At 45.9% G+C, this 22,667-nt stretch overlaps 2 protein-coding genes, 1 non-coding gene and 1 pseudogene across 3 annotated transcripts; 2 read left to right on the forward strand and 2 right to left on the reverse strand.

The window, feature by feature from the left end:
* Positions 1-226: 226 nt before the first annotated feature.
* On the reverse strand, positions 227-7,126 carry LOC117851589 (uncharacterized). The gene is made up of 5 exons (XM_034733432.2): positions 5,156-7,126; positions 5,026-5,065; positions 4,817-4,939; positions 4,650-4,712; positions 227-612 (listed from the first exon to the last, which is right to left on the reverse strand). Exons 1-4 carry the CDS (start codon positions 7,004-7,006, stop codon positions 4,657-4,659), a joined length of 2,070 nt encoding a protein of 689 aa, XP_034589323.1. The 5' UTR covers positions 7,007-7,126; the 3' UTR covers positions 227-612; positions 4,650-4,656.
* A 2,374-nt stretch (positions 7,127-9,500) lies between these two features.
* On the forward strand, positions 9,501-13,227 carry LOC140221288 (uncharacterized; annotated as a pseudogene).
* A 3,736-nt stretch (positions 13,228-16,963) lies between these two features.
* LOC117841763 (small nucleolar RNA Z247) lies at positions 16,964-17,102 on the reverse strand. Its single transcript, XR_004637350.1, has one exon. It is a non-coding gene; the product is annotated as a small nucleolar RNA Z247 (small nucleolar RNA).
* Positions 17,103-20,107: 3,005 nt separating this feature from the next.
* On the forward strand, positions 20,108-22,012 carry LOC117861967 (acyl transferase 1). The gene is made up of 2 exons (XM_034745478.2): positions 20,108-20,629; positions 20,719-22,012. Exons 1-2 carry the CDS (start codon positions 20,108-20,110, stop codon positions 21,619-21,621), a joined length of 1,425 nt encoding a protein of 474 aa, XP_034601369.2. The 3' UTR covers positions 21,622-22,012.
* The last annotated feature ends 655 nt before the right edge of the window (positions 22,013-22,667 follow it).

Consider the following 22,667-nt stretch of genomic DNA (forward strand, 5'->3'; position numbering starts at 1 on the left):
ACAATCTTATCAGTATCACACCACGAAATTATCGGACACACAAAAGGCCTACACAAACGATACACACCAGGGTGATCATCAAAGCATGGGTCACTCTATTTTTTGGAAATTGTTCTTACCGCCTGACTTTGAAGAAAGAATAAGATAAGGACTGCAACTTTGGACACTTACCTCAGTTTTCCCTGATTTTGTGCCAGCCACATTTTTTAGGCGACCAGATACAAAATTGAACTAAACGAGCCAATCAAAAAATGGTGCAAGGATGAAAGAAGTGTGCCAACTGCCAACCAGATTGGTGTCGGCTAACCAAATTCTAGCCACTACAAGTCAGAAAAAATTACCTAGTGTTGCACAATCAGCCAAAGAAAAGCTTGGAGGAGGGGAGGGAGGGAGGGACTACACCCATCATACACCAGCACATATGCTTCACACTCATTATGGAAGCGTCAACATCAGAAGCATTGCCCCTTTTCTGGCTTCCAATGGCAACCTAACATTAGCAGCTACCTAGGAGTTTTTCCTAAAAGAGGGGGGATAAACATGTACAACCTAACTGCCATTGGCAAGCCAATAAAATTCTTGAGTTATGGTCTACGCAGCAAGCACCTGAACCTGCAAATCAGCATAAAGTAACCGTTATTACAATTCAAATCAACTCAAAAAATGACAGAGCAAGTATGGACATCTTATTAGACAGTCATTGGATAGAAGTTAACTCCCCGGACCAGTTAGCACTGAAATAGCAGCATAGATCACTAACATGCCACTGATTTCATAAGGCTTCAGTATACCTCAAGACACCAAAATTCAACAGTCAGCCTAGCCTCTCTAATCATATACAAACCCAGAAATTATTTTCTTAAGTTTTACTCTTCATAGAAAAAACATTTAATTGCCTCTAAGATTATAGCACATATTTAGACCATGCTGGACATGATACCAATTCATCATGGTAGTGCTCCTAGCAGGAAGGGAACCAAGTTTGAAGAGTACAGATTACAGAATCTAAGGCTCCACTGATTCAAACGTTCGTTTTACAACTATCTGACATGAAAGCTAACCAAAGAGTTTACCAATCATTTCATCAAAGACTCATGCAACTTACATATCAAAGCAAACAAAGATTTAAAATGATGATGGCGCTCATTGGTCTCCATACACAGGAAAGGAAGGGATAAAAACTTTCCGGATGCTACTTTTGACCAAAAAATGGTCTGCTTAAAGAGATTCACCAAATGAGCTATCGAAGAAATCATATCGAAGCTATTAATAGAACTGACAAGCACCCAGGTGAAAATTCAAAGAGGCCATTCGACAAAGCAACACTAGTCTGCATGTACAAATAAGCGCACGGACTAGTATGCAGCAGCACTGACAAGATAGGACCAACTAGCAACAACTTACTTTGTACACCATCAGCAGGATATACCCAGGAAACAGGTTTCAACATCCGGTAGAGGGTATGCAGGGTCCATCTGGATCCTTTTTATTTAATAAGAATTTTTTTACTAGAAAATTTAGTATTGAAGGAAACAAAAACAAAATCCAGAACAAGCAATGATGTCCCACAAATCTATGCACTCTTTCGACTGAACATCCAAAATGGAACCTTCAAATTACAATAGCATATGAAGGAATAAGCAAAAGGAATCAATACTACTAACTAAAAGGTGCCGTGCAGAAAGGCTCCATAAACACTTTTAACGCGTGGAAAATCAATAAAAAAATGGAATGGAATTATCATTCAACACATGCAATGCCTAGGGAATCTTCCGGACTGCTTGGATAACCATTTCCAGCATAGATAAAATGAGTGGGAGCTAACAATGTATAAAATGAGTGGGAGCTAACAATGTTTTTTTGGATGAATCCTGGATTTGACAATTAACTTCCATTTTTCTAACTAAAAATTCAAGCAAGCAAAAATGGATACCACAGATGGTTTACATGATAAAAGGGATTAAATAAATAAATAAGTCCATAAAAAAAGGAACGAATGAGACAGTATTGAGAAATCAAAGGCAAAGAATCTAATTAACTTATATGGCTGTTTCGCAACCAGATTCTTAAAGAAAACGCCACAATGTTTCTTCCTTTTGAAACTGGAGACCTAATCTGTTCCTTTACAATACCCTCTCCTACATAAGAACCTCTCCAACTCAGCGCAAGGATAAAGGATAAAATCTAATGTGAATGAAACACAAGGAAATGTTATGTTAAGCATTTTTTTATTACAGCTAATTGCCTAATTCTGCCTCTTTGCTTCACCTGGGAGAATCTGATTCAATAAATAAATCAAGTCTTTTGGTTCACAGCCAAATGGGGTAAAAAATTATCACATGCATTTCGTTTGAAAGTAATGCCTGGGGAGTTCGACTTCTCCCACAGGGCATTACTACATTAACAAAAAGTATCACCCTAATTTACTCTTGTGAAAGAAGAATGATAAACGTATAGCAAAGTTAACACAACAGATCTCATGCTTCAACAGATAGACCCACTTGATGGCTCTTAAAATTGAGGAAATAATTGATACTGCAGTTGCATCATTGTGTTTATCCTATTTTGCTCTCATTTACAAGAATAACTCATGGCATGTCTAGGTTAAATCCTTTCACTCTGATGCATGTGAAAGAATGAGGAGACAAGTGTGCCCAGAAAACCTATATGGCTATCTCTAATATATTTAAGCAACATAACATTTTGCTTGTCTTGTGGATAGATGAACAGCTCATTTTTTGAGCTGCGAGCCTGCAATACTGGATGGAATCCAAGGTTGAATGCCTGGGTGATGGATAATGAAAGAAAGCAGGATAGCAGTGCCACAATGCACGAGGAAGCTAGCAAGTGGCAAGGCTCTGAAAACAGGAGTGTGGAGCCCAAAAATAAGGGAATGCTTTAAAGCTTATTGGGCCACATGGTCTAAACAAACAGGCGAAGTTGCAATCTGAAAAGACGCCAGAAGAGTTGGAATGTTTTTTATGGTAGCAAAGATCTAAGAACCAACAATAGCTTAGTTGGTAGAGCCTCAAGTTGGGAGCCTCAAGGTGGTCATGTGAGTTCCTCCTTAAAGGGTTTGGTACTCCCCTCTCTTATGACAAAGCAAGGCCTTCTTCTCCCTGTGGTCAAGCTTTTTTTTTTTTAAGGCAGCAAACATATAGCTTCTCTGCCTGGCTCCATACCAAAGGTCACAAGTTCTTACAAATTGAACATGGTCTTGTTGATCACTGCCACCAAGGCAAAGTTCTGTGTGACGTCTGGCCAAGAATATGGAGCAAGCAACCATAGCGAGCTGGTTTGGCACTCTCGTCCCATCAACACAGGACCATGCAGATGAAAACGGAAACACTTGAAGAACAATAGGATGTCCAAAACCTTTTAAATGTTCATCTCTGCAACCATGAATGCATTTAATCATGGCATTTATGAAGTTAGAAGCTGCCTTTTACAAAATCTCTATCATTTGAAGAGCAAAGAAGCAACAGTTTCCTAACATATTACCTAACTTTCTATATACTAAGTTTCCAAGTCTTGTGCCGGGAGCAACAAGTAACCAGAAAGCATGGAAGCATAAATACAGATCAGGAATTTTTCAGAAATTGAGATCTGCATCAGGATTTATTTCCCTTGTGCCACTTTGATACAAAAAATGATCATGTTACCTCATAGTTGGCAAGACAATTTCCAGCTTGATCAGATTGAATGGTTAGGCCTTACGATCGGTCAGTTTAACTAAGGGTGAGCAACCTGATAACAGCTACAATGTTTTTTCTCAGGATATTACATTTTACCAAATATTCACAATATGCGTGCTGATGACTATCAAATAATATTAATTTCAACACAGAATCAGAAAATTCTGGATTCTTGAAATGTGAAAACAGAAAATACAGATGATTGCACACAACATAACATAAATAAGAAAAAAAAATCCAGATATTGTCCCTCAAGGCTATGTTGTTGTATATTGTCCCTCAAGGCCTCAACTATGAGTGTGGTTAACCTTATAGTCAACTGTGATACCGCTTCTACATGGCACATGACCCTTTCCAGTCCAAACACTAGACGGTAGGCAGTAACGAAACCTAACTTCCTCAATGGCGGCCTGTTCTTCACAAGATCTACAGCATGGGGCACTGCGAAAACAATATCAGCCCAGGCCTTCTTTGAGCACTCCAGGGTTGTCACTGTGAGGCTGTGCTTGACTCATTAGCAGCAGCCACGAGGAAACACCATCACTGCCACCTCCACATAGCAAGCAGCACCAAGCAAGGGGACAAAGAAGAAGAAAGAAGTAGGCAGGAGAAATGGAGCTAACTAAGAATGTAGGACTAACATGGCAACCAAAAGTCAAAATGAGGGTGGTTTATGCAAAGGGATGTTGCTTGCACCAGTTGTGACATTTCGAGGATGAAAATTAAAAGGTTTTGACACTTGGAGGTGTAGATTAAACATGATTATATTATTTGATTAAAAGACCAACAAATGTTGAATGAATGGAACTCCTGTGGAAGGAAATAGTGACATACAAATTAACGTGCACACAGTAAACCACAAATACCTTACATTTATGCACCAAGCAATCAACATGACAGCTGACTAGGTACAACAGCAAAACGGGGGAGCACAACATTCTCAATGGAACTTACCTATATTTCAAGACAAATTGGCAGCATCCGATCCATCTGAAGAAGAACTATCACTGTCTGAGTCTGCAAGAAAAAGAGTGTCAAAATGATTTAGTTATAATGCAATCCAACAATTTTCTGAACGGTGAAACGTCAACACCAAACGTGAAAGGTTAAGTAAATATTACCACTAGAAGACGAGCCTGAATCACTGCTGGAGCCGCTAGAACTGTTTGACCTACTTGCCACATGTCCATTGTTATCATTTTGATTTGGCGCAGAAGATGCTAATTGCCCACCCACCATCACATCTTTGGTACAAAAAAATAATAAATCATTAACTTGCTTGCAATGTTCTTTGAAGATGATTTTAGAAAATAGAGCAAACATATCTTACTTTGCTTTGGAGATTTTTCACCAGTGTTACGCTCTTCAGCCTGCAATGATAGGAAATCTTATATTCAGAAACAATGACAACTTCTTACGATGATGTTACTGCATATTTAAAAATGATTGAATGCTCATACCAGTAGTTGCTGTACAGAATGCTGTGCACGCAACTCTGCATCTTGTCTTGCAAGCATTGCACGCTCAGCCCTTCGCTTTTGCTTGCTAAGGTTTTTCTTGTAGTTAGACACAAACCTATCAAGCTCCCAAAGAGTTTCAGCATCCATGCTATCAATTTCAACCTCAATCTCATCATCATGCTGCCTAACTGTCAAATTCTTGTTCTTAATGAGCTGAACAACTGCGTCAAGCTTCTCTGGAGGCAAGTTCTGGAGGTTCTCGCTAAGTTTACGCTTCTCGTCCATTGTCATGTCTCTCTTATTTGCATCCTTTGCCCTTGGTTTCTTCATTGATGGTGGCCGGGTGGGAGTATGACTTATTGGCCTTGAATTGGATTCCAACGCCACATGGTGTTTCACAGAATCTGACCTCTCTAGGAGACGCAAGTCAATTGGAGGAGGTGGAAATTTCTTTGGCAATGGTGGGCACAATGCAAGATAATTAACCTTTGCCTCGATCTCAGGCCACTGCGCCTCAAATATCCCTAGCAACTGCTCGGCCATGATATGAACATCATGCCCCTTCGGGTTATATGTCATGGCATTCTGGAAAGTGAGCCTCACATCCTCAGCAAACTCCTTCGGGTTCCTGTACTGACCATGGCTGAGTCGCCCCCTGATCGTTCCAAGATCCATTGGGTGCCTGATAATTTCAAAATAATCATGCAAGCCAAGTCCAACTGCATCGACAGGCTTGTTAAACACCCATGCAAATTTGTGCTTCATTAGCCGGCTCAGAAGTGATGAGGACTTCTTGAACGCATGAGAGTATAGCCTCCGCTCAGCATCAAAGTCTGCACCACGAGGTTCTAGAGACCTGTTCTTCTTCTTGTGGTGCTTTGGTTTCTTGCGTCCATGTGTGTCCGCAGGTGGGAACTTATCCTTGGCAAGCAAGAACTCTGAGTTTTGGTACAACTGATTCGCCTTAGGTGTCCGCTTCTCCACCTCGAAGGGTTCTGTGTGAACCACCGACACAGTTAGTGGCGCCTGCGGCGGCAGTGAGCGAAAAGGGGCAAACGCAGCCTGGGCAGGTATGGGCGTCACTGGACCGGTGGGTGAGAACTGTGAGCGAATGTATCTAGCATCCACCACCTGTGACGGCGGCAGCATCATAGCCAGAGGCATGGGCACTGAATCCTCCTGTTGCGCCAAGGCCTCAGCAGCAGCCTTTAGTCGCTTGGAGAGCATACGCACCTGATCAAGCTCTGACGCAAGCTGCCGCCGCAGTTCGCTCCTGGCCCTGCGCTTCTTTGCCTTCTCAGCCTTCTGAACGGCAACCATGGCCCAGTCTTTGCCATGGCCGTTGGGAACGGCGGCCCCGTCCCGGTTAATCCCCGGGGCAATGTCACCCGATCCGGGAGAGGGTTCCCCAGGAGGTGCCGGAGCCAGAGGCGGAGCAGGAGAAGAGGAGGTAGGCGCCGCCGGGTCGGGGAACGGAGGCGTAGTGGAACTCGTCGCCGCTGGGTCGGGGAACGGAGGCGGAGTGGAAATCGGCGCCGCTGGATCCGGGAACGGAGGCGGAGTGGAACTCGGCGCCGCCGCAGCGACCCCATCCTCCGGGCAGCGAATGGGTCGAGGAATCGAGGATAGGGTTTCCGGGAGGGGATTCAGATCGGGGGCGGGCCCCGGAGGAGGCGGAGGAGGAGGTTTAGGGTTTCTGCGGGGATACTTGCGGTAGTAGACCTTGATCGGCGACGCCCACCTCGACCTGGGTGGGGCGGAGGGGGCGGTGGAGGAGGCCGGCGCGGGACCCGCCGCCGCAGCCTCCTCCCAGTTCGCGACGCCGCCGCCGGGCGGGGCGAGGCCATGCATAAACCCTGATTTCAGAACCCCGGTGGCCCGACGGGGACGGGATTGGGTGGGATTCGGGAGCGGGCGGCGAGGGTTTCGCGAAGAACCCTAGAAAAGTTTCATAATTTTGCGGCGGTGCGGGTCCGGTGGTGCGTCGGTTGGCATTTTGGGCGACGGCATCGGCTCTGGAGCGGGGAAAGGCGCACGTGTGATCCTGGCCGTTGGAACTGGAATCCAAGGGGTATTAGGGTAGAATCCAAAGGCTCCATAGCAAGGGAGCGTGACGTGGCTGTGTAAAGAAAAGACTCGTGCTATTTTTTCCGGCCCATCAGCGGTTATTATTGTTTCTGGGCTGGATGCTACTGTACAATCGGGCCGGGACGTGCAGATCGGCCTGGTTCACACAGAAGCGAGCTGACCGAAGCTAGCTGGTGGTGAGGATCAGACCACAAGTGGCCTTGACCATATGGCCATGAACATGATGTAATATGTTTGTCTGTTCCATTTTTTAATCTTTTTTATACAGGGTATAACCTATTGGGCTGAGACCAAATCAATGGAAGAATTTGCATTGCTTTATAATTCCAATGTATGTGTCGTGAAATTCAACGGCAAGATCTTCATGTTCTTGTTTGGTTTGCATTATTAATCGATTTAGTCACCTTTTTAGTGGTGAAATGTATGCTTCTTTTCCTTTCCTCTTCTGTGTAGTTGGTTTATGGGTTGATTGTTGTTGTGTTTTGTCTTATATTTCAATTTCAGCCCATTTATACCTCAGGGATTTGCATATGCAATTTTTTTAATTTTGCATCAGTTATGCGCCGCCAAAGGTTCTCTTGGCGCCTCACAGTTGGCATCATCCCAAAAGTCATCAATCAAATGAGTCCCTTATGTCCAGGACATCCATTTCACTCTCCTCGCCTGTTTGCGGTGCTGCTACTATCGTTGCTCTCGCCAAAGCCCGAATAGCATGATGTAGTGAAGAGAATATGCCAGACATTATAGGTCCGGTTAGGAGAGCTAGAAGTATCCAAGAGAGGAGTCATATGCTATTGCGCAAATATGAGGTACCATTATTGCTTGTTTGTTTGGAGGTAATTGGTGGGATAGAAAGGGAATTTAGACTCGAGAGATAAATTTTGTTTTGGCGGGCATGAGAGTTTTAGTGGGATGAGGAATGGAAGTTTAGAGGAACAATTCCAGCCAATCACTTCCCAAGGAGAAGGTACCAATTGGGTGGGAATTTATTTTTAGTGGAAAATGGATGCATCTACACCGTTAATCATAACTTAAGATATAATTTACTACCTCTAAACCTCCACACCAAACAAAACAAAGGATACGAAGTTTCACTTAAACTCCCATACTAATTCCCTTCCGAAGACAAACAAGAGAATGGAACTAAAAATCATATTCCCAAAATAATTTTCCTCCACCAACTCCGATCCCACCACTAATTCACATGTCCCTTTTCTATTAGTTGCCAAACGCACCCTTATGACTTCTTGATCCGTTTACTTTTAGCAGGTGAAACATGCCGAATGGACAGAAGTAAACTCCATTGGCATGAGAGTTTTAGTGGGATGAGGAATGGAAGTTTAGAGGAACAATTCCAGCCAATCGCTTCCCAAGGAGAGGGTACCAATTGGGTGGGAATTTATTTTTAGCCGAAGATGGATGCATCTACACCGTTAATCATAACTTAAGATATAATTTACTACCTCTAAACCTCCACACCAAACAAAACAAAGGATACGAAGTTTCACTTAAACTCCCATACTTAATTCCCTTCCGAAGACAAACAAGAGAATGGGACTAAAAATCATATTCCCAAAATAAATTTCCTCCACCAACTCCGATGCCACCACTATTCCTATTAGTTGCCAAACGCACCCTTATGACTTCTTAATCCATTTACTTTTAGCAGGTGAAACATGCCGAATGGACAGAAGTAAACTCCATTGGCAATTTGACATAACGGAGAACGCGTATTGACAATCAGTAAGTTGCATGATAATTAATGACACCTGGAATTCACGCATTCAGACCGAAGAAGAAAAGTGTCGCAGGAGATTATAATAAGCAAAGGCCAGTTCCACAGCCATCACTTTCAACGGAATATGAAGGGGAAGTTCACCGAGAGCACTCTTGACGCGGACAGGAAGAGCTACCTGATCAGCTAGCTAGTGATGCTGAGGGTTGGGTCCTCCTGGGCTGAGCCTCTTGGAGCTCTCGAAAACCTCCGGCGGGGGCTGATCGGCGGCGGCGAAACTTGCGGTCATGCTTGCCGCCGAAGTCTGCGCCTGGCCGACAACTATGGCGGTGACGTCCTCCTCAGGCGGCCGGCACTGGACGGGGCAGCGGTCGGAGATGGGGACGGGGGAGGAGGAGGCGACGAGGAGGATGCAGATGCAGAGACACACGGTTAGCTTCATGATCGCCCTTCACTGAGCTTGATTGGTTAACGGCTGCTAGCCCTCTTCTGGCTGCTGCTACACGCCTGCATTTTAACTGGATGGAGACACCTATTTATAGGCAAACCGTTCCAGTTGGTGATGATCGCACCTGTATGACCTCCCGTCACTGTGCACGCACAACTTCTACCGTCAACCTCTGATGCGCTCATGCTGGTGGACTGGTGTGGTTTAAAACCGAAAATCAAAATGGATTTTACCTTTCAAATTATGTACTATTTTGGTTCCAGTACTGCATGCGCACATCTTGCATCATAACTTCTTCAAAGTTACAAACGATCAACAATCACTTCATTAATATGCTATTTATGTGATACAAAATCATAATCATAAGTAAGTATTTGTAATACAGATTTTTATTTTTTTAAAAAAATAAGTAGGAGAGCAGGGCATCATTGTATTAAGAAATTTTTTGTTGTTGAAGTACACACAACAGGTGGCCAACCAAGCCGCACGCCTATGGCCATTACGTAATATGAAATCTAGCATCAAATTTGTGATAGAATAAGCCGGTAGAAGTTTTGTCGTATCCCAGTGAAATGAATTACGTCTTGTTTCGAAGGGGTACATTGGTTTATAAAATATTTCCTAAGAATGGGAAAACAAAAGGGCATAATAAATATATGCATTATTATATAACTCGGCTAAGACATCCCATCTTTTTTTAAAAAAATATTTTCGGAGCCCTGCATTCACTTAATAAGAATGTTCGGCCCCCCATATATTTTTGTTCTTAAAACACAACTACCCCTCTCATCTTCATCTATTTGCTCTCATTTTTCATGTCTCTCTTGTTCAAAGGGAGAAGGGGAATTTTTCTTTCATGCATGCTTCACGTATCATCATCAAACGAGTACGTAGCTAGTGCTTTCCAGTTGCAGCATCTGACGTGAGATGATGTCACTTGAGAGTGAGACATACCTGCCAAAACCGACGGAAAACCTAACCGGAGGTCCAATTATCTTGGGCAAATGGTTTATTTTTCTGGAATGGTATCTGCGGCAGATATGATGAAAGATGATCCATATCCAGATTAAGCATTTCTCAAGGCTAAGTACCGTCAAATCAAATATAATGGAACTCGAGTCAAAGCACTACTCCTAATACCCAATTCGGTTTGTGCAGCTGCCATGTCATCCTGCATTAGCCATCGTGTCCTGTGTTTCATTGGAGCAACATGAATAGTGCCGGTTGGCTTGTTCCGGTAACAGTTGCCTGCAATGCAAGTGAGCGCGACGGTCTGCAAGAGGAGCACTTCTGACTTCTGCACTTGGATTATATACATGTTTCTGTCCTTGTTTACTTCACCCCCAACTCCCAACTTTGATACTATGCAAAAAGAAGATTCTCCATCACTTCAAACTTGCGGTACATGCATGGAGTACTAAATGTAGATGAAATTAAAAATTAATTGCACAGTTTTGTTGTACTTTGCGAGACGAATCTTTTGAGCCTAATTAGTCAATGTTTGGACAATAATTCACAAATACAAGCGAAACGCTACAGTATGCTACAGTGCCAGCACAGTAATTTTAGCACTCCCAATTTTGGCAACTAAACAAAGCCTCTGTCCCTTGGCATACGCCAGAAGCTGGAGTTGTACGGCTTTTAGAGCCTCCAAGGTAGGCCGGCATTTTATTCCATTATCTTTTTTTAAAAAAAAGATGCTGGAGTTGAATTATGAAAGCACGTAACTAGCCCACCGTTTGATATTGTTCCCTAGTGGAGCTCAAGTGTATATGCTCGGCGGCTCGGTGCTAGTGCAGTTCCCGCTTGCTCAGCATTTGTAAGGAAATACTCTGAAAAGCGTACACTTGTGTGAAGAAACAGAAAACCTTTGGCAAAAAACGCAAAGTCATATTCTCATGGATTTCACAAGAAATGCAATGTGTTTTAGCCTTCCCCAAAAGAGCAAATGTCATGTGAAAATTCGCGGAAATAAAAGTTGACGCCACTGTTTCCGTCAACTCTCACGTCCCCGTGACGCTGACAATGAAGTCCAACGCCTACTCCCGATGGGAGTCCTTCTTCAAGTCCATGTGCGGCAAGTTCGGCCTCAAGTCGCACATCGATGACACGGTGGCGCCCTGACCCCAGGATCTCGACTGGGATCAAGCGGATTGTTGCGTCCGCTCCTGGTTCTTTGGCTCCGTCGACGACTCCGTTCTCGACCTCGCCATGACCGACGACGATCAGACCGCCCGGGATCTTTGGCTCGCCATCGAGGGCCTCTTTCGCACCAACAAGCAATCCCGGGTGATCTTCCTCAGCCACGACTTTCACTCCATGACGCAGGGCACCTCCTCTATCGCCGAGTACTGCAGCCGCATGAAGACCCTCGCCGACGCCCTCCGCGATATCGGCCATCCCGTTCAGGACTCCCAACTTGTCCTGAACCTGCTCCGCGGCCTCAACCCGCGCTTCTCCAACACCGCCGACAACATCGCCAACTCCTCCGCCGGCTTCCCGTCCTTCGCCCAGGCGCGGGACATGTTCGCCCTGAAAGAATTTCACCTCGCTAACAAGGAGAAGATCTCTAACTCCACTGCCCTCCTCGTCGGGACCTCCTCGTCTTCCGGCTGTACGGGCGGGTGTCGCTCGGCGTCTGGTTCTGTCCAGACTGGCGGCAGCGGCAGCAGCAGTAGCGGCGGCCGCGGCGCCGACAGTAGCGGCAAGAAGAAGTAGCCGAAGAAGGGCGGCGGCGGTTTCCAGGCATCCCATGGCGGCGGCACCTCTCACGACGGTGGGTCCCCACGGCCCACCGGCCTGTGATTCTGTTTCAGTCCCGGAGCCGGCCCCTACGGCGCCACGGGTTTCCCGCGGGCTGGCGGCGGTGGGGGCTGGCGCGCCGGCGCCCCTGGTCTCCTCGGCCCCCCTCTGCAGGCTCACTCCGCCTTCTCTACAATGAGGAAGAACACCCACCAGATCGTTGATTAGAGAGAGAGCTCAGGAGTGTCGCACAGGAAAGTTTTCTATGAACTCAAAGCTTATGTTTCCATTTCTCCAAACTTACAGTTTTACTCCTCGTTCCTCCGAGAATGTTCTTACCCGTTCCTTTGTTCCAAATGCACGGTACTATCAGTAAAATGGAGGAACAAGGTTTCTACGAAATTTGTATAGAAAACCTATGTTCCAAAGGTACTCTAAGGCCTTGTTTGATAAAATAGGCGGATTGAAAGAGAATAAAAGGGATTGAGTCTCAAATGAACTAATTTTCTCTCCAAATAAACTTCCCATTCCATTTAATCCACTAAGTAAAAAACAAGCCTAAATTGTTTGAGCCCACGACGCTGCTTGGAAACGCGGTATGTCCATGAATCTTCATCGTCAGCGTGTCCAGGACACCACCGACACCTCTAGTTTGCACTTGCACCGCACAATCAAGGCTACCTGCTGCCAGTGCTATGAGATCCACATGCAAAATGTTATCGAGGCATGCATGCAAGTCTTTGAACCGCACATGCATCCTTTTTTTAGAACTGTGTAGCTCTGTGATGAGGAAGAAGACCCACCAGATCGTTGAACGTGCAAATCTTATCGAGATACATGCATGCAATTCTTTGAACCGCACATGCAACTGAACTCTGAGCTCTCTACGTACGTGTGGGCCACCTTAGGGCCTGCTCGTCAGGTCCCTGCGTTTCGGTGACAGGCGGTCCAGCGATGCAACACATGTTGATTGTTGACTTGTTCAGCATGCATTCACTGAATGCAGACGATGCTGGGATATTTCTCTACGTCTCCTTGCTGGCAGCCAGCAATCTTTAGTTGTTAGGTGATGGGCTGGAGTGCCAAAATGTATGCTTCCTTTCGGGTTGACCAATGACTTCTGTCGAAGCTAGTCATCCGGCGTCAATTTCTTCAGTCCGGTGAAAGTTACTTTATACCTACGGCTCACACGATATCTAGGTGTGTTTTGTTGTATATACTACGATCTTATTTGGATCCCACCAACTAAAGCTCTCTCGCTGGATTGCAGGTTCTAGCTAAACTTTAGCTAAGAATCTAAATAGATTTTGATTCTAAACTAAATTTTAGCTAGCTAAACTTTAGTTGGTGGGATCCAAATATAACCTATATACCATTTGATTCGTATGGAATGCTTCAAGTTAAATGATGATCTATATATTTATTTAGTTGAGTGAACAATATATACCAACTTATTCACGATGAAATCCATCCCATTTTATGTAGTTTTCTATTGAGAGTGATAAACCATATGAATGAAAAAATTGATTGAACCATACTATATAGTATTATTTATACATGAACTATTTGGTATGTGCAACAACCAAATACATCAGTATTAAACGGTTTAAACTAGATAGTATTTGGTTAGGTGAACATACAAACTTATCCATACTCACTTGATATAATTTTCTTACTGACAATAGAAACTAAATGGACCATACTTACATAATATTCCATACATTCACGATTGGAAAAAGTTCATTTTTAACCATAAAACTATCACCTGAGTTAGATTTTGACCATCCAATCCTAAAATCAGAAATCTTCGACCACTCAATTATCAAAATCGTTTACAATTGACTATCTACCTGTTTTGATGGGTGGTTTTGCTTATGTAGCTAACACGTGTGGAAGTGGGGCCTGTGAGATGGATGAACATGTGATGCCCTTTGGGGCTCACGGTTCCGTGTTTATATGGCCGGGAATAGCCCCCGGCGTGGCTTGTACAAGGAGCTACTTGATGTACAAGATACAGAAAATAGGAAACAACAATTCTACGCTAGCTTGCCTAAACTAGTTGATTACAAGATCAATTACATGATTACAGGAACCGTGATATGGTAGGGAACCTTGACATATTCCAACACCCCCCTGTTAACCACAACTGTCAGTCAAATTGAGATTATGTCGAAACATCAGTAATCGCTGGACAAGTAGGGCCTTTGTAAGCCATCAGCTACCTGATCTTCAGAAGAAATAAATCTTACTTCCAGCAGTTTGTGTGCTACTTGTTCTCTCACAAAATGATAATCGATCTCAACATGTTTGGTGCATGCATGAAACACTGGGTTCTCATATAAATACTTTGCTCCTATGTTATCACACTAAAGCCTTGCTGCTCAAGGATGAGGAATTTTCAGTTCATCTAATAGTTTCTGTACACACATAAGGTCTGCAGTGGTATTAGCAAGTGCTTTGTACTATGCCTCTGTGCTAGATCTAGAAACAGTTGCTTGTTTTCTAGCACTCCAAGAGATTAAATTGGGACCTAAAAAGATTGCAAAGCCCCCTGTTGATTTTTTATCATCTAGGCATCTTGCTAATCGCATCCTGCCCAGTCTGCATCTGCAAATGCACTGAGTAACATGGATGCTGATTTCCTAATTTCTAGTCCAACCTTTAGTGTCCCTCTTACATACCTCAAAATTCTCATTACAGCAGCCAAATGAGTAGTAGTGGGACAGTGTGAAAATCAGCACAACTTGTTAACCGAAAAGGATATGTCAGGATGGGTCAGGGTGAGGTATTCTAGAGCTCCCACTATGCTTCTATAGCGTGTGGAATCTTTTGTTCCTAGAGCTTCACCCTCTGATCTAGGCAACTTCTCGGTTGGGGCAAGAGGAGTGTTCATAGGTTTGCTTGACATCATGTTGGTACGCTGAAGTATTTCAGTTGCATATCTTTCTTGACTAAAGTAAAAGATCAATTTTAGACTTTTGTACTTGTATGCCAAGGAAGCACTGGGAGGCGTGCCCCTGCTAGGTGCACCAAGAACACCTCCAGGGAGCATGAAATGATGCTGAATTTCTTCCAAATTTTCACCAGTGTCAAGCAAAATATGATCTGCAGCTGCATCCATAGACTCGGTAATAGGATTAAGAGAGTTAGCAGATGGCACATAAGTATTGTCATCCCCATCAGGTAAGTTTCTTAAGGTGTTTGGAAGAAGAAGAATTTTAGAAGGCAAACAAGCACCGGCATTGGGATGAAGTTTGGAGAAGGGATAAATTGTTTCATCAAAAACAACATCCCGTGAGATGTAAACTCTTCCTGTAGCAGCATTTAAACACTTGAACCCCTTGTGCATTGTACTATACCCAAGAAAAACACATTGTTTGGAATGGAATTGAAGTTTTCGAGTATTATATGGTCGTAAGTTGGGCCAACAAGCGCATCCAAAAATGTGAAGGATAACATAATTTGGGGTTTGATGAAACAAACTCTCAAAAGGATTTTGATGCTGAATGATTTTGCTAGGGAGTCGGTTTATAAGATATGTGGCTGTTATAAATGCTTCATCCCAAAATTTTAATGGGATAGAGGCTTGAGCAAGAAGTGAGAGCCCAACTTCAACTATGTGACGATGTTTACATTCAACAGAACCATTTTGTTGATATGCATGTGGGCAGGAAACATGATGAGAGATGCCAATGTGCTGAAAGAAATAATTCAGTTTTTGATATTCACCTTCCCAATCCATTTGAATAGCTAGGATTTTTCAATCAAAGAGCCTTTCAACAAGGTTCTAGAAATCGTGAAAGCAACGAAAAACCTCAGATCTGTGATGCAAGAGATAAATCCACGTGAAATATGGAAAAATTGAACCAGTTTAGAGCACTGGTACTGAAGTCGTCAATGAAGCTCACATAAAAACTATGTTTCCCAACAGAGGTTGGTGCCGGTGCCCACACATCAGAAAAAATAAGTTCAAGGGGATTGTTAGACACACTTGAAGAATGTGGATAAGGCAATTGATGGCTCTTGCCTTGTTGACATGCATCACAAATAACACCATTGTTTGACTCAGAAACAAAAGGAAGTTTATTTTTATTACGAATCTACTGAACAATTGAAGAAAAGGGGTGGCCAAAATGATTGTGCCACAATGAAGACGACAACTTGACGGAGGCAAGCAACCTTTTATTTGGGGTAGACTTCAAGTGGTAGAGGCCTCCTTCACGTCTACCTTGCAGAAGAACCCTTCTCGTTCCTCGGTCCTTGATGAAAAAATAATGCGGATGAAATTCAAAGAAAGCATCATTATCTGAAACAAGTTTATGAACAGAGGCTAAACTTTTGTTGGCCTGAGGGACATACAGGACATTGTTTAAGATGAGATCATGATTGGGGGTATGAACAATACTATGACCAATCTGTTTAATCTCCGTACCTGCGCCACTAGCAGTGTGGACTTGATCACCTCTCTGGTACCTGTCCCTCATGGTGAGCTTCTCAAGATCGCCGGTGACATGATCCATCGCGCCGGTGTTGATGTACCAGTTGGTGTCGATGTTGTAGGCCGAGGAGGTTGTAGAGGAAGTAGACTTCTTAGGGTCACCTTGGAAGGAAGCATCAAAGAGCTTGTAGCAACGGATGGCAGTATGCCCCTCCTTGCCACACAGCTGACAGGTGGGCCCATCCATGTTGGATCCCTAATTGAAACCCTGTCGCCTAGTACCACCACCGCGTCCTCCACGGGCAGTGAGGTTCGCCGAGGAGTTGGAGCCGCCACCTTGCAGCAAATCTAAATGATGCTCAAAACCAACAAGCTGGGTGTAAAGTTCACCTAGGGTTAGGGGCTCAGTCCGTGCGGTGATGGTGGAGACAACCTGGTTGAAGTCGAGATCCAACCTGGCCCGGATGTACGAGGAGAGCTCCTCGTCATCCAGCTACTTCCCGGCAGACGCCATTTCATCGGCCAGGGTCTTCATACGACCAAAGTATTCAGCCATGGTGCTGCTCCCTTTTTGCGTCGTTGCAAGCGCCATGCGCGTGTTGATCACACGCGCGCATGTTTGGAATGCATACATGAAAGGATCGTGTGATGCCTAGAGGGGGGTGAATAGGCTCGATCTTTAAAACTTGAAAATTCTTCGCAGCGCTGTTAAATGGGTCGGAACTTCCGACGCTGTGCCGGCACTTCCGACAGGGTCGGAAGTTCCGGTATAACTACTCTACGAAATTCAAAAACTAATAGGTTTCAGCAAAATCTATTTGAATCAAAACTTCAGCAATGATATATAGAAACTACTGCAGGTGATCTTTACAAGAGAAACTTCACCAAAAAGTAGATCGGCACAAATCAAGCTCTAAGTCAACAAGAACTTGAAGAACACAATAAGCACGCGAGACAAAGGATTTGTTTACTGAAGTTCACTCCCACAAAGGGAGCTATGTCTCTGTTGAGGAGCTCACAAAGAGCCGGGTCCTCATTAACCTTTTACCTCTCTCAATCAACCACAAAGGAAGATTGAGTCACTTACTATGAATCCTCCAAGAGGATGGGCAATACAAACTTCTCGGGTGCACCACAATGAGAGTGTGCTCAAACGGGCAACACCGAACCGTCTAGAAGCAAGCTTCAAGAGTAACAAACACGAATCAAAGGCTGAAGATGCTTCAAGTGCTCTTGAAATGAACTTGGTTGACCTCTCACTCAAAGATTGAGTCACACACCTCAAATCCTTCTTTCACCCAAGCCCTACCTCAAAACTCTCAAAGATTTAGCTCAAGGAGGGAGTGGGGAGGAGTATTGAATGCTCAAGGGGGTGTTTGTCTCGTGGTTGGTCACCAACAAATAAAGTGGGGGCTGAGGGGGTATAAATACCCGAGCCTCAAAAACTAGCCGTTGCAGTTCTATTATGTGCTTGTCAGAACTTCTGACACAGTTCAAATAAAACGGTTGGGAACCCCCTGCTGAAAGTTACTGGAAATTTTCGGTGCCTATTATCGAAACTTCCGACATAGGGTCAGAACTTCCAATACTATTCAATTAAATCTGCTGAGCACCCCTAGTCGGAAGTTTTCAGCAGGTGTTGGAACTTCCGACCCCATATCGGAACTTCCAACACTCACAGAAACTGTGAGAAACTAAACGTGCAAGTGTGTGAGTGGTGTCTCTCATAGGTGGTTAGCATCTCAAATAAGCACTTTGATATCTTCAAGCTATCCATTCGTGTCCCCCTTTATAGTACGATGTTCCTATACTCAAATTCAAAAATAGAAATTATAAAAATCTTCCTTTATGCTTCAACACCGTCCTTCAAACAAATTTGGGGTCCTTTCTTGCATTTTTTTCATTTCTTAACATTTGAACCTGTCAATTTCTCGATTCCTTAATTATGCATGTCATCAACACCAAAACCTACTCAGGGGGCCAAATGCACTTTCAATACATGGCGTCAATTGCATCCCAGGCTTCAGCAACCGTCAACACCGCTGCCACCTGCATGAGGATGTCATGCGAGATGGAGGCGAAGAGGAAGTTCAGGACCTGTTGGTCCTTGATGACCCAGAGATCATACTTTGGGTTTGGCTCCTGCTCGGTTGGCTTGGCAGGATCCTAGCAAAGGTCTTGGGTGGCGGCAGGACCTTGGAGTACACCTGCGCCTTCCACATCGCATGGTTGTTCCTCGCCAGCCGCTCGATGACCGGACAGCCGATCAAAGAAGCGACAACAGACGATCTGGAGGATCTTGAGTTGGCCATGGGAAAGCTCGGTAAAGAACCGGGCTCTGATTACCATGTGAGTTGGATGAAAATGTGATGCCCTTTGGGGCCACGGTTCCATGTTTATATGGTCGGGAACAACCCCCGGTGTGGCTTGTACAAGGAGCTACTTGATGTACAAGATACAGAAACAAGAAAACAACAATCCTACACTAGCCTGCCTAAACTAGCTGATTACATGATCAATTAAATGATTACAGGAACCGTGATATGGTAGGGAACATTGACATATTCCAACAGGGTCCACATGTCAGTATTATCTTCTTCGTCCCTCCCTCTCTGTCCCTCATCTCTCCCTTTCTCGCTCATGGATTTATTTGTTTCCTCACCATCCCATCTCTCTTCCCTCTTTGCTAACCGAGTGGAAGTGGAACCCTAGGCACTGGGAAGGAGCGGGTGTGGTGGAGTAGCTCGACAGGTAGACAGGGCGCGAACCCATAACAATGGTGGGTGAGATTGCCTTAATAGCTGGGGCTGGGATGGTCACCAAGGCACCCGGCCTAGCATAGCGGCGGCATGGCCCAAGTGGCAAGGCAAGCTCCGTGGGTTCAGCCCCGATGCGGTGGTGCCTTCATACGGCTCGTGCGTGGTGTATATGCTCAGCCGGGGCAGGGGCAACCTGCCTATGCACAGTTGCGTAACCAGCGGCGGAGGAGATTCTAGGGTGGAGGCGAAGGATGGCGGTGCTTCGAGCAGAAGGCCGTGAAGTGCAGCACGATACCCATCGTAGCCAAGCTCAGAGGACCTGGTGATGCCCCGCATGGCAGCGCATGAAGGGTTTGGCGGGAGGTGGTGGGCCAGCGAGTGGGCATGCCATATCATGCAGGAGAGAGAGGAGGGGGAGAGCCATGGAGGCTAAGAAGACAATGCGGACAATGTAGGCTCAACTGCCACGTGGTGCCATGGTGTCGGCCGCGTCAGCAAAATCACCCACCAAAATAGTTAGATGATCAATTGTGAACGGTATTGATAGTTGGGTGGTTGAAAATTTTTGGTTTTGGAGTTAGATGGTTAAAATCAAACTCAGACGATAATAGAATTGTTAAAAATGAATTTTTACGTACACGATTTGGTACATTCAACCAAACACAATAGTCCTTGTGCAAGTGTCCATCAAAGCCATCTAAAGTGAACCTAGGCTTCTTGTCCTTGCCTATATATAAACTAAATGTGCTCGAAGTTTCCAACTAAGCAATCCACCAAACGCAAGATTTACGCACCATCGTCCACGCTTACGTCATCTCACCTAACACAAACCATGGTCACCATCATAGCACGCCGGAGCAAGCCCCACCTAGTGGCACCAGCATGTCCGACGCCATGCGAGACGAAGACCCTCTCCGACATGGACGACCACCCCGGCAACCGGGCTTATGTTCCCTTGGTCGAGTTCTTCGTCCGCGACGACGACGGCCTCGGCCCAGAGGACCCGGCGGCGGCCATCGAGGCGGCGCTGGGCGAGGCTCTGGTGTATTACTACCCCGTCGCTGGCCGTATGCAGGAGACAGCCGGGGGCAAGCTGGCGGTGAGCTGCAACGGAGAAGGGGTGGCGTTCGTGGAGGCCGACGCCGCCGTGCGGCTGGAGGAGCTCGGTACGCCGCTGCTGCCACCGTACCCGTGCGTCGAGGAGCTGCTCTGCGACGCCGGCGACGCTCACGTCGTCGTCGGCAAGCCAATCGTCTTCATGCAGGTAGGTAACAGATAATCGTCGGCGTCCCCGGCCGGCAAGCCAATCGTACTAACCCCCGCCACAACTTCTACTTGATCGTTTGCATGAAGGTGACAAGGTTCCAATGTGGAGGATTCGCGATTGGTCTTCGGATCAACCACTGCATCGCAGACGGCTTCGGCATGATCCAGTTCCTCAGAGCCGTAGCCGACGTGGCACGCGGCGAGGCCGCTCCGGCGGTGCTGCCCGTGTGGGAACGGCACCTGCTAATGGCCCGCGCGCCGCCGAGCACAGGCTACGTGCATCGGAAGCTGATGTTGCTTCTCAAGGACCCTCCTGCCGCCGGCGCCGGCGCAACGCCGCCGGCGGCGAGCGTGGTGTGCCGGCACTTCCTCTTCGGCCCGGCGGAGATCTCCGCGCTGCGAGGCCGCGTCGCGGGGTACGACGACCTCGGGGCGTCGTGCACGAGGTTCGAGCTGCTGACAGCGGCGCTCTGGCGGTGCCGGGTGGCGGCGTGGGGCCTGGCCGACGACCAGCGCGCCGTCCTCGTCTTCGCCGTGAATGTGCGCCGGAGGTGGGTGCGGATCCCGCCGGGTTACTACGGCAACGCGCTCGTGTTCCACGTCGTGGAGGCCGACGCCGGCGAGCTGCGCGGGAGGCCGCTGGGCCACGCGGTGGTGCTCGTGCGCGAGGCCAAGGCGGACACGAGCGAGGAGCACGTGAGGTCCACCGCCGATTTCATGGCGTCGATGCGCGAGATGCCCCCGGCGACGTACCACGAGGAAACCTACATGGTGTCGGACTGGACGCGCCTCGGCGAGGACGAGGTGGACTTCGGGTGGGCAAGGCGGGTCGGCGGCGGCGTCGCGATGCCGCCGTCACCGTTGGTGAGCTTCAACGCAAAGTGCGTGAATTCGGATGGCGACGAGTCGGTGATTGTGACGATGGCGTTGCCGGAGGCAGTGATGGAGAGGTTCGAGAAGGAGATTGATAAGATTTGGTCAAAGAATTAAAGATGTCGATCGAATGTATCCTTTGGGTTCTACGTACCATGTTGTTGTACTTTATAGGATGGTGAAATGCATGTGTTCTTACAATAAATGGCAAACTGCCTTGAACACTTCTAGTTGGGATGAATTGTTTAGTTTGCAGGCTTCACTCATCACTCTATTTTCTAAGTTTTTAGGACATTAGTGAATAGGCGGGATGGAACGGTGACTTGCTTCGACTGGTGCACGAATGTTGGCTCTTTTACTCTGTTTGCAGATCAGTACCTTCTGCTGTTCATTTGCTGATGTCTTTTGAGCGAGTGTTTGAGCCGAATGCACTTGTGCTGGCAGATGTTTGTTTTGTTTGGTAATCTCGTTTTGTGCAAGCTCAATTCCAAACAGTTGGTACACTGGATTTTCCTTGCTTTTATCGACTGGTATACTGAGTTCGTTCTGGCTTTCGATCTTGGAGATCGTGCTTGTCTTGTTTACATGTGTGGTATCATTGTTTAGGGCGGTATTTTGTTTCCATGATTTCACTGGTCCCTAATTCTTGTTGGTAGATTGCTCTGCACTTGCTTCTCTCTTCCTTTTGCTAGAGTCAATGGAGCAGTAAGAAATTCCATGTTTTGGGCCATGCCCTGTAGCCGGCTACCTGCTGCTGTACCCAGCAGCAGTGCCATGAGTAGAAGGGCAGTATGCCCTGTCACTTTGTAATACTAAGAGTAGGTAGATAGTTGGTAGAATCACTCATGTATTTGTGTAATCTACATTGACCTTTGGTTCTATAAAGTAGGAAAAGCAGCTGCAGCTCTAATCAGTTCAGCAGCAAAGTGTTTGAGTGCCCTGTTCTCTCCTATCTCCTCCTACCTCCAGCTCAAAGTGTGTGTGCGTGTGGGTGTGAGTTCCAGGGAGCTCACCTTGGCCATTGCCAACAATTCTGGAGTCTGAGTAAAATGCAGAGAGGTTGCTTTATAGTTTATTTGATGAGAAAGCGATTTTGGTGCCTGAAGAGTTCTTGATTTCCATTGCCTGAGAGTTTAGCTCACAGGGACAGGAGTGCAGCAACT

This window comes from Setaria viridis, chromosome 1, assembly GCF_005286985.2.
Source record: "Setaria viridis chromosome 1, Setaria_viridis_v4.0, whole genome shotgun sequence".
NCBI lineage: Eukaryota > Viridiplantae > Streptophyta > Magnoliopsida > Poales > Poaceae > Setaria > Setaria viridis.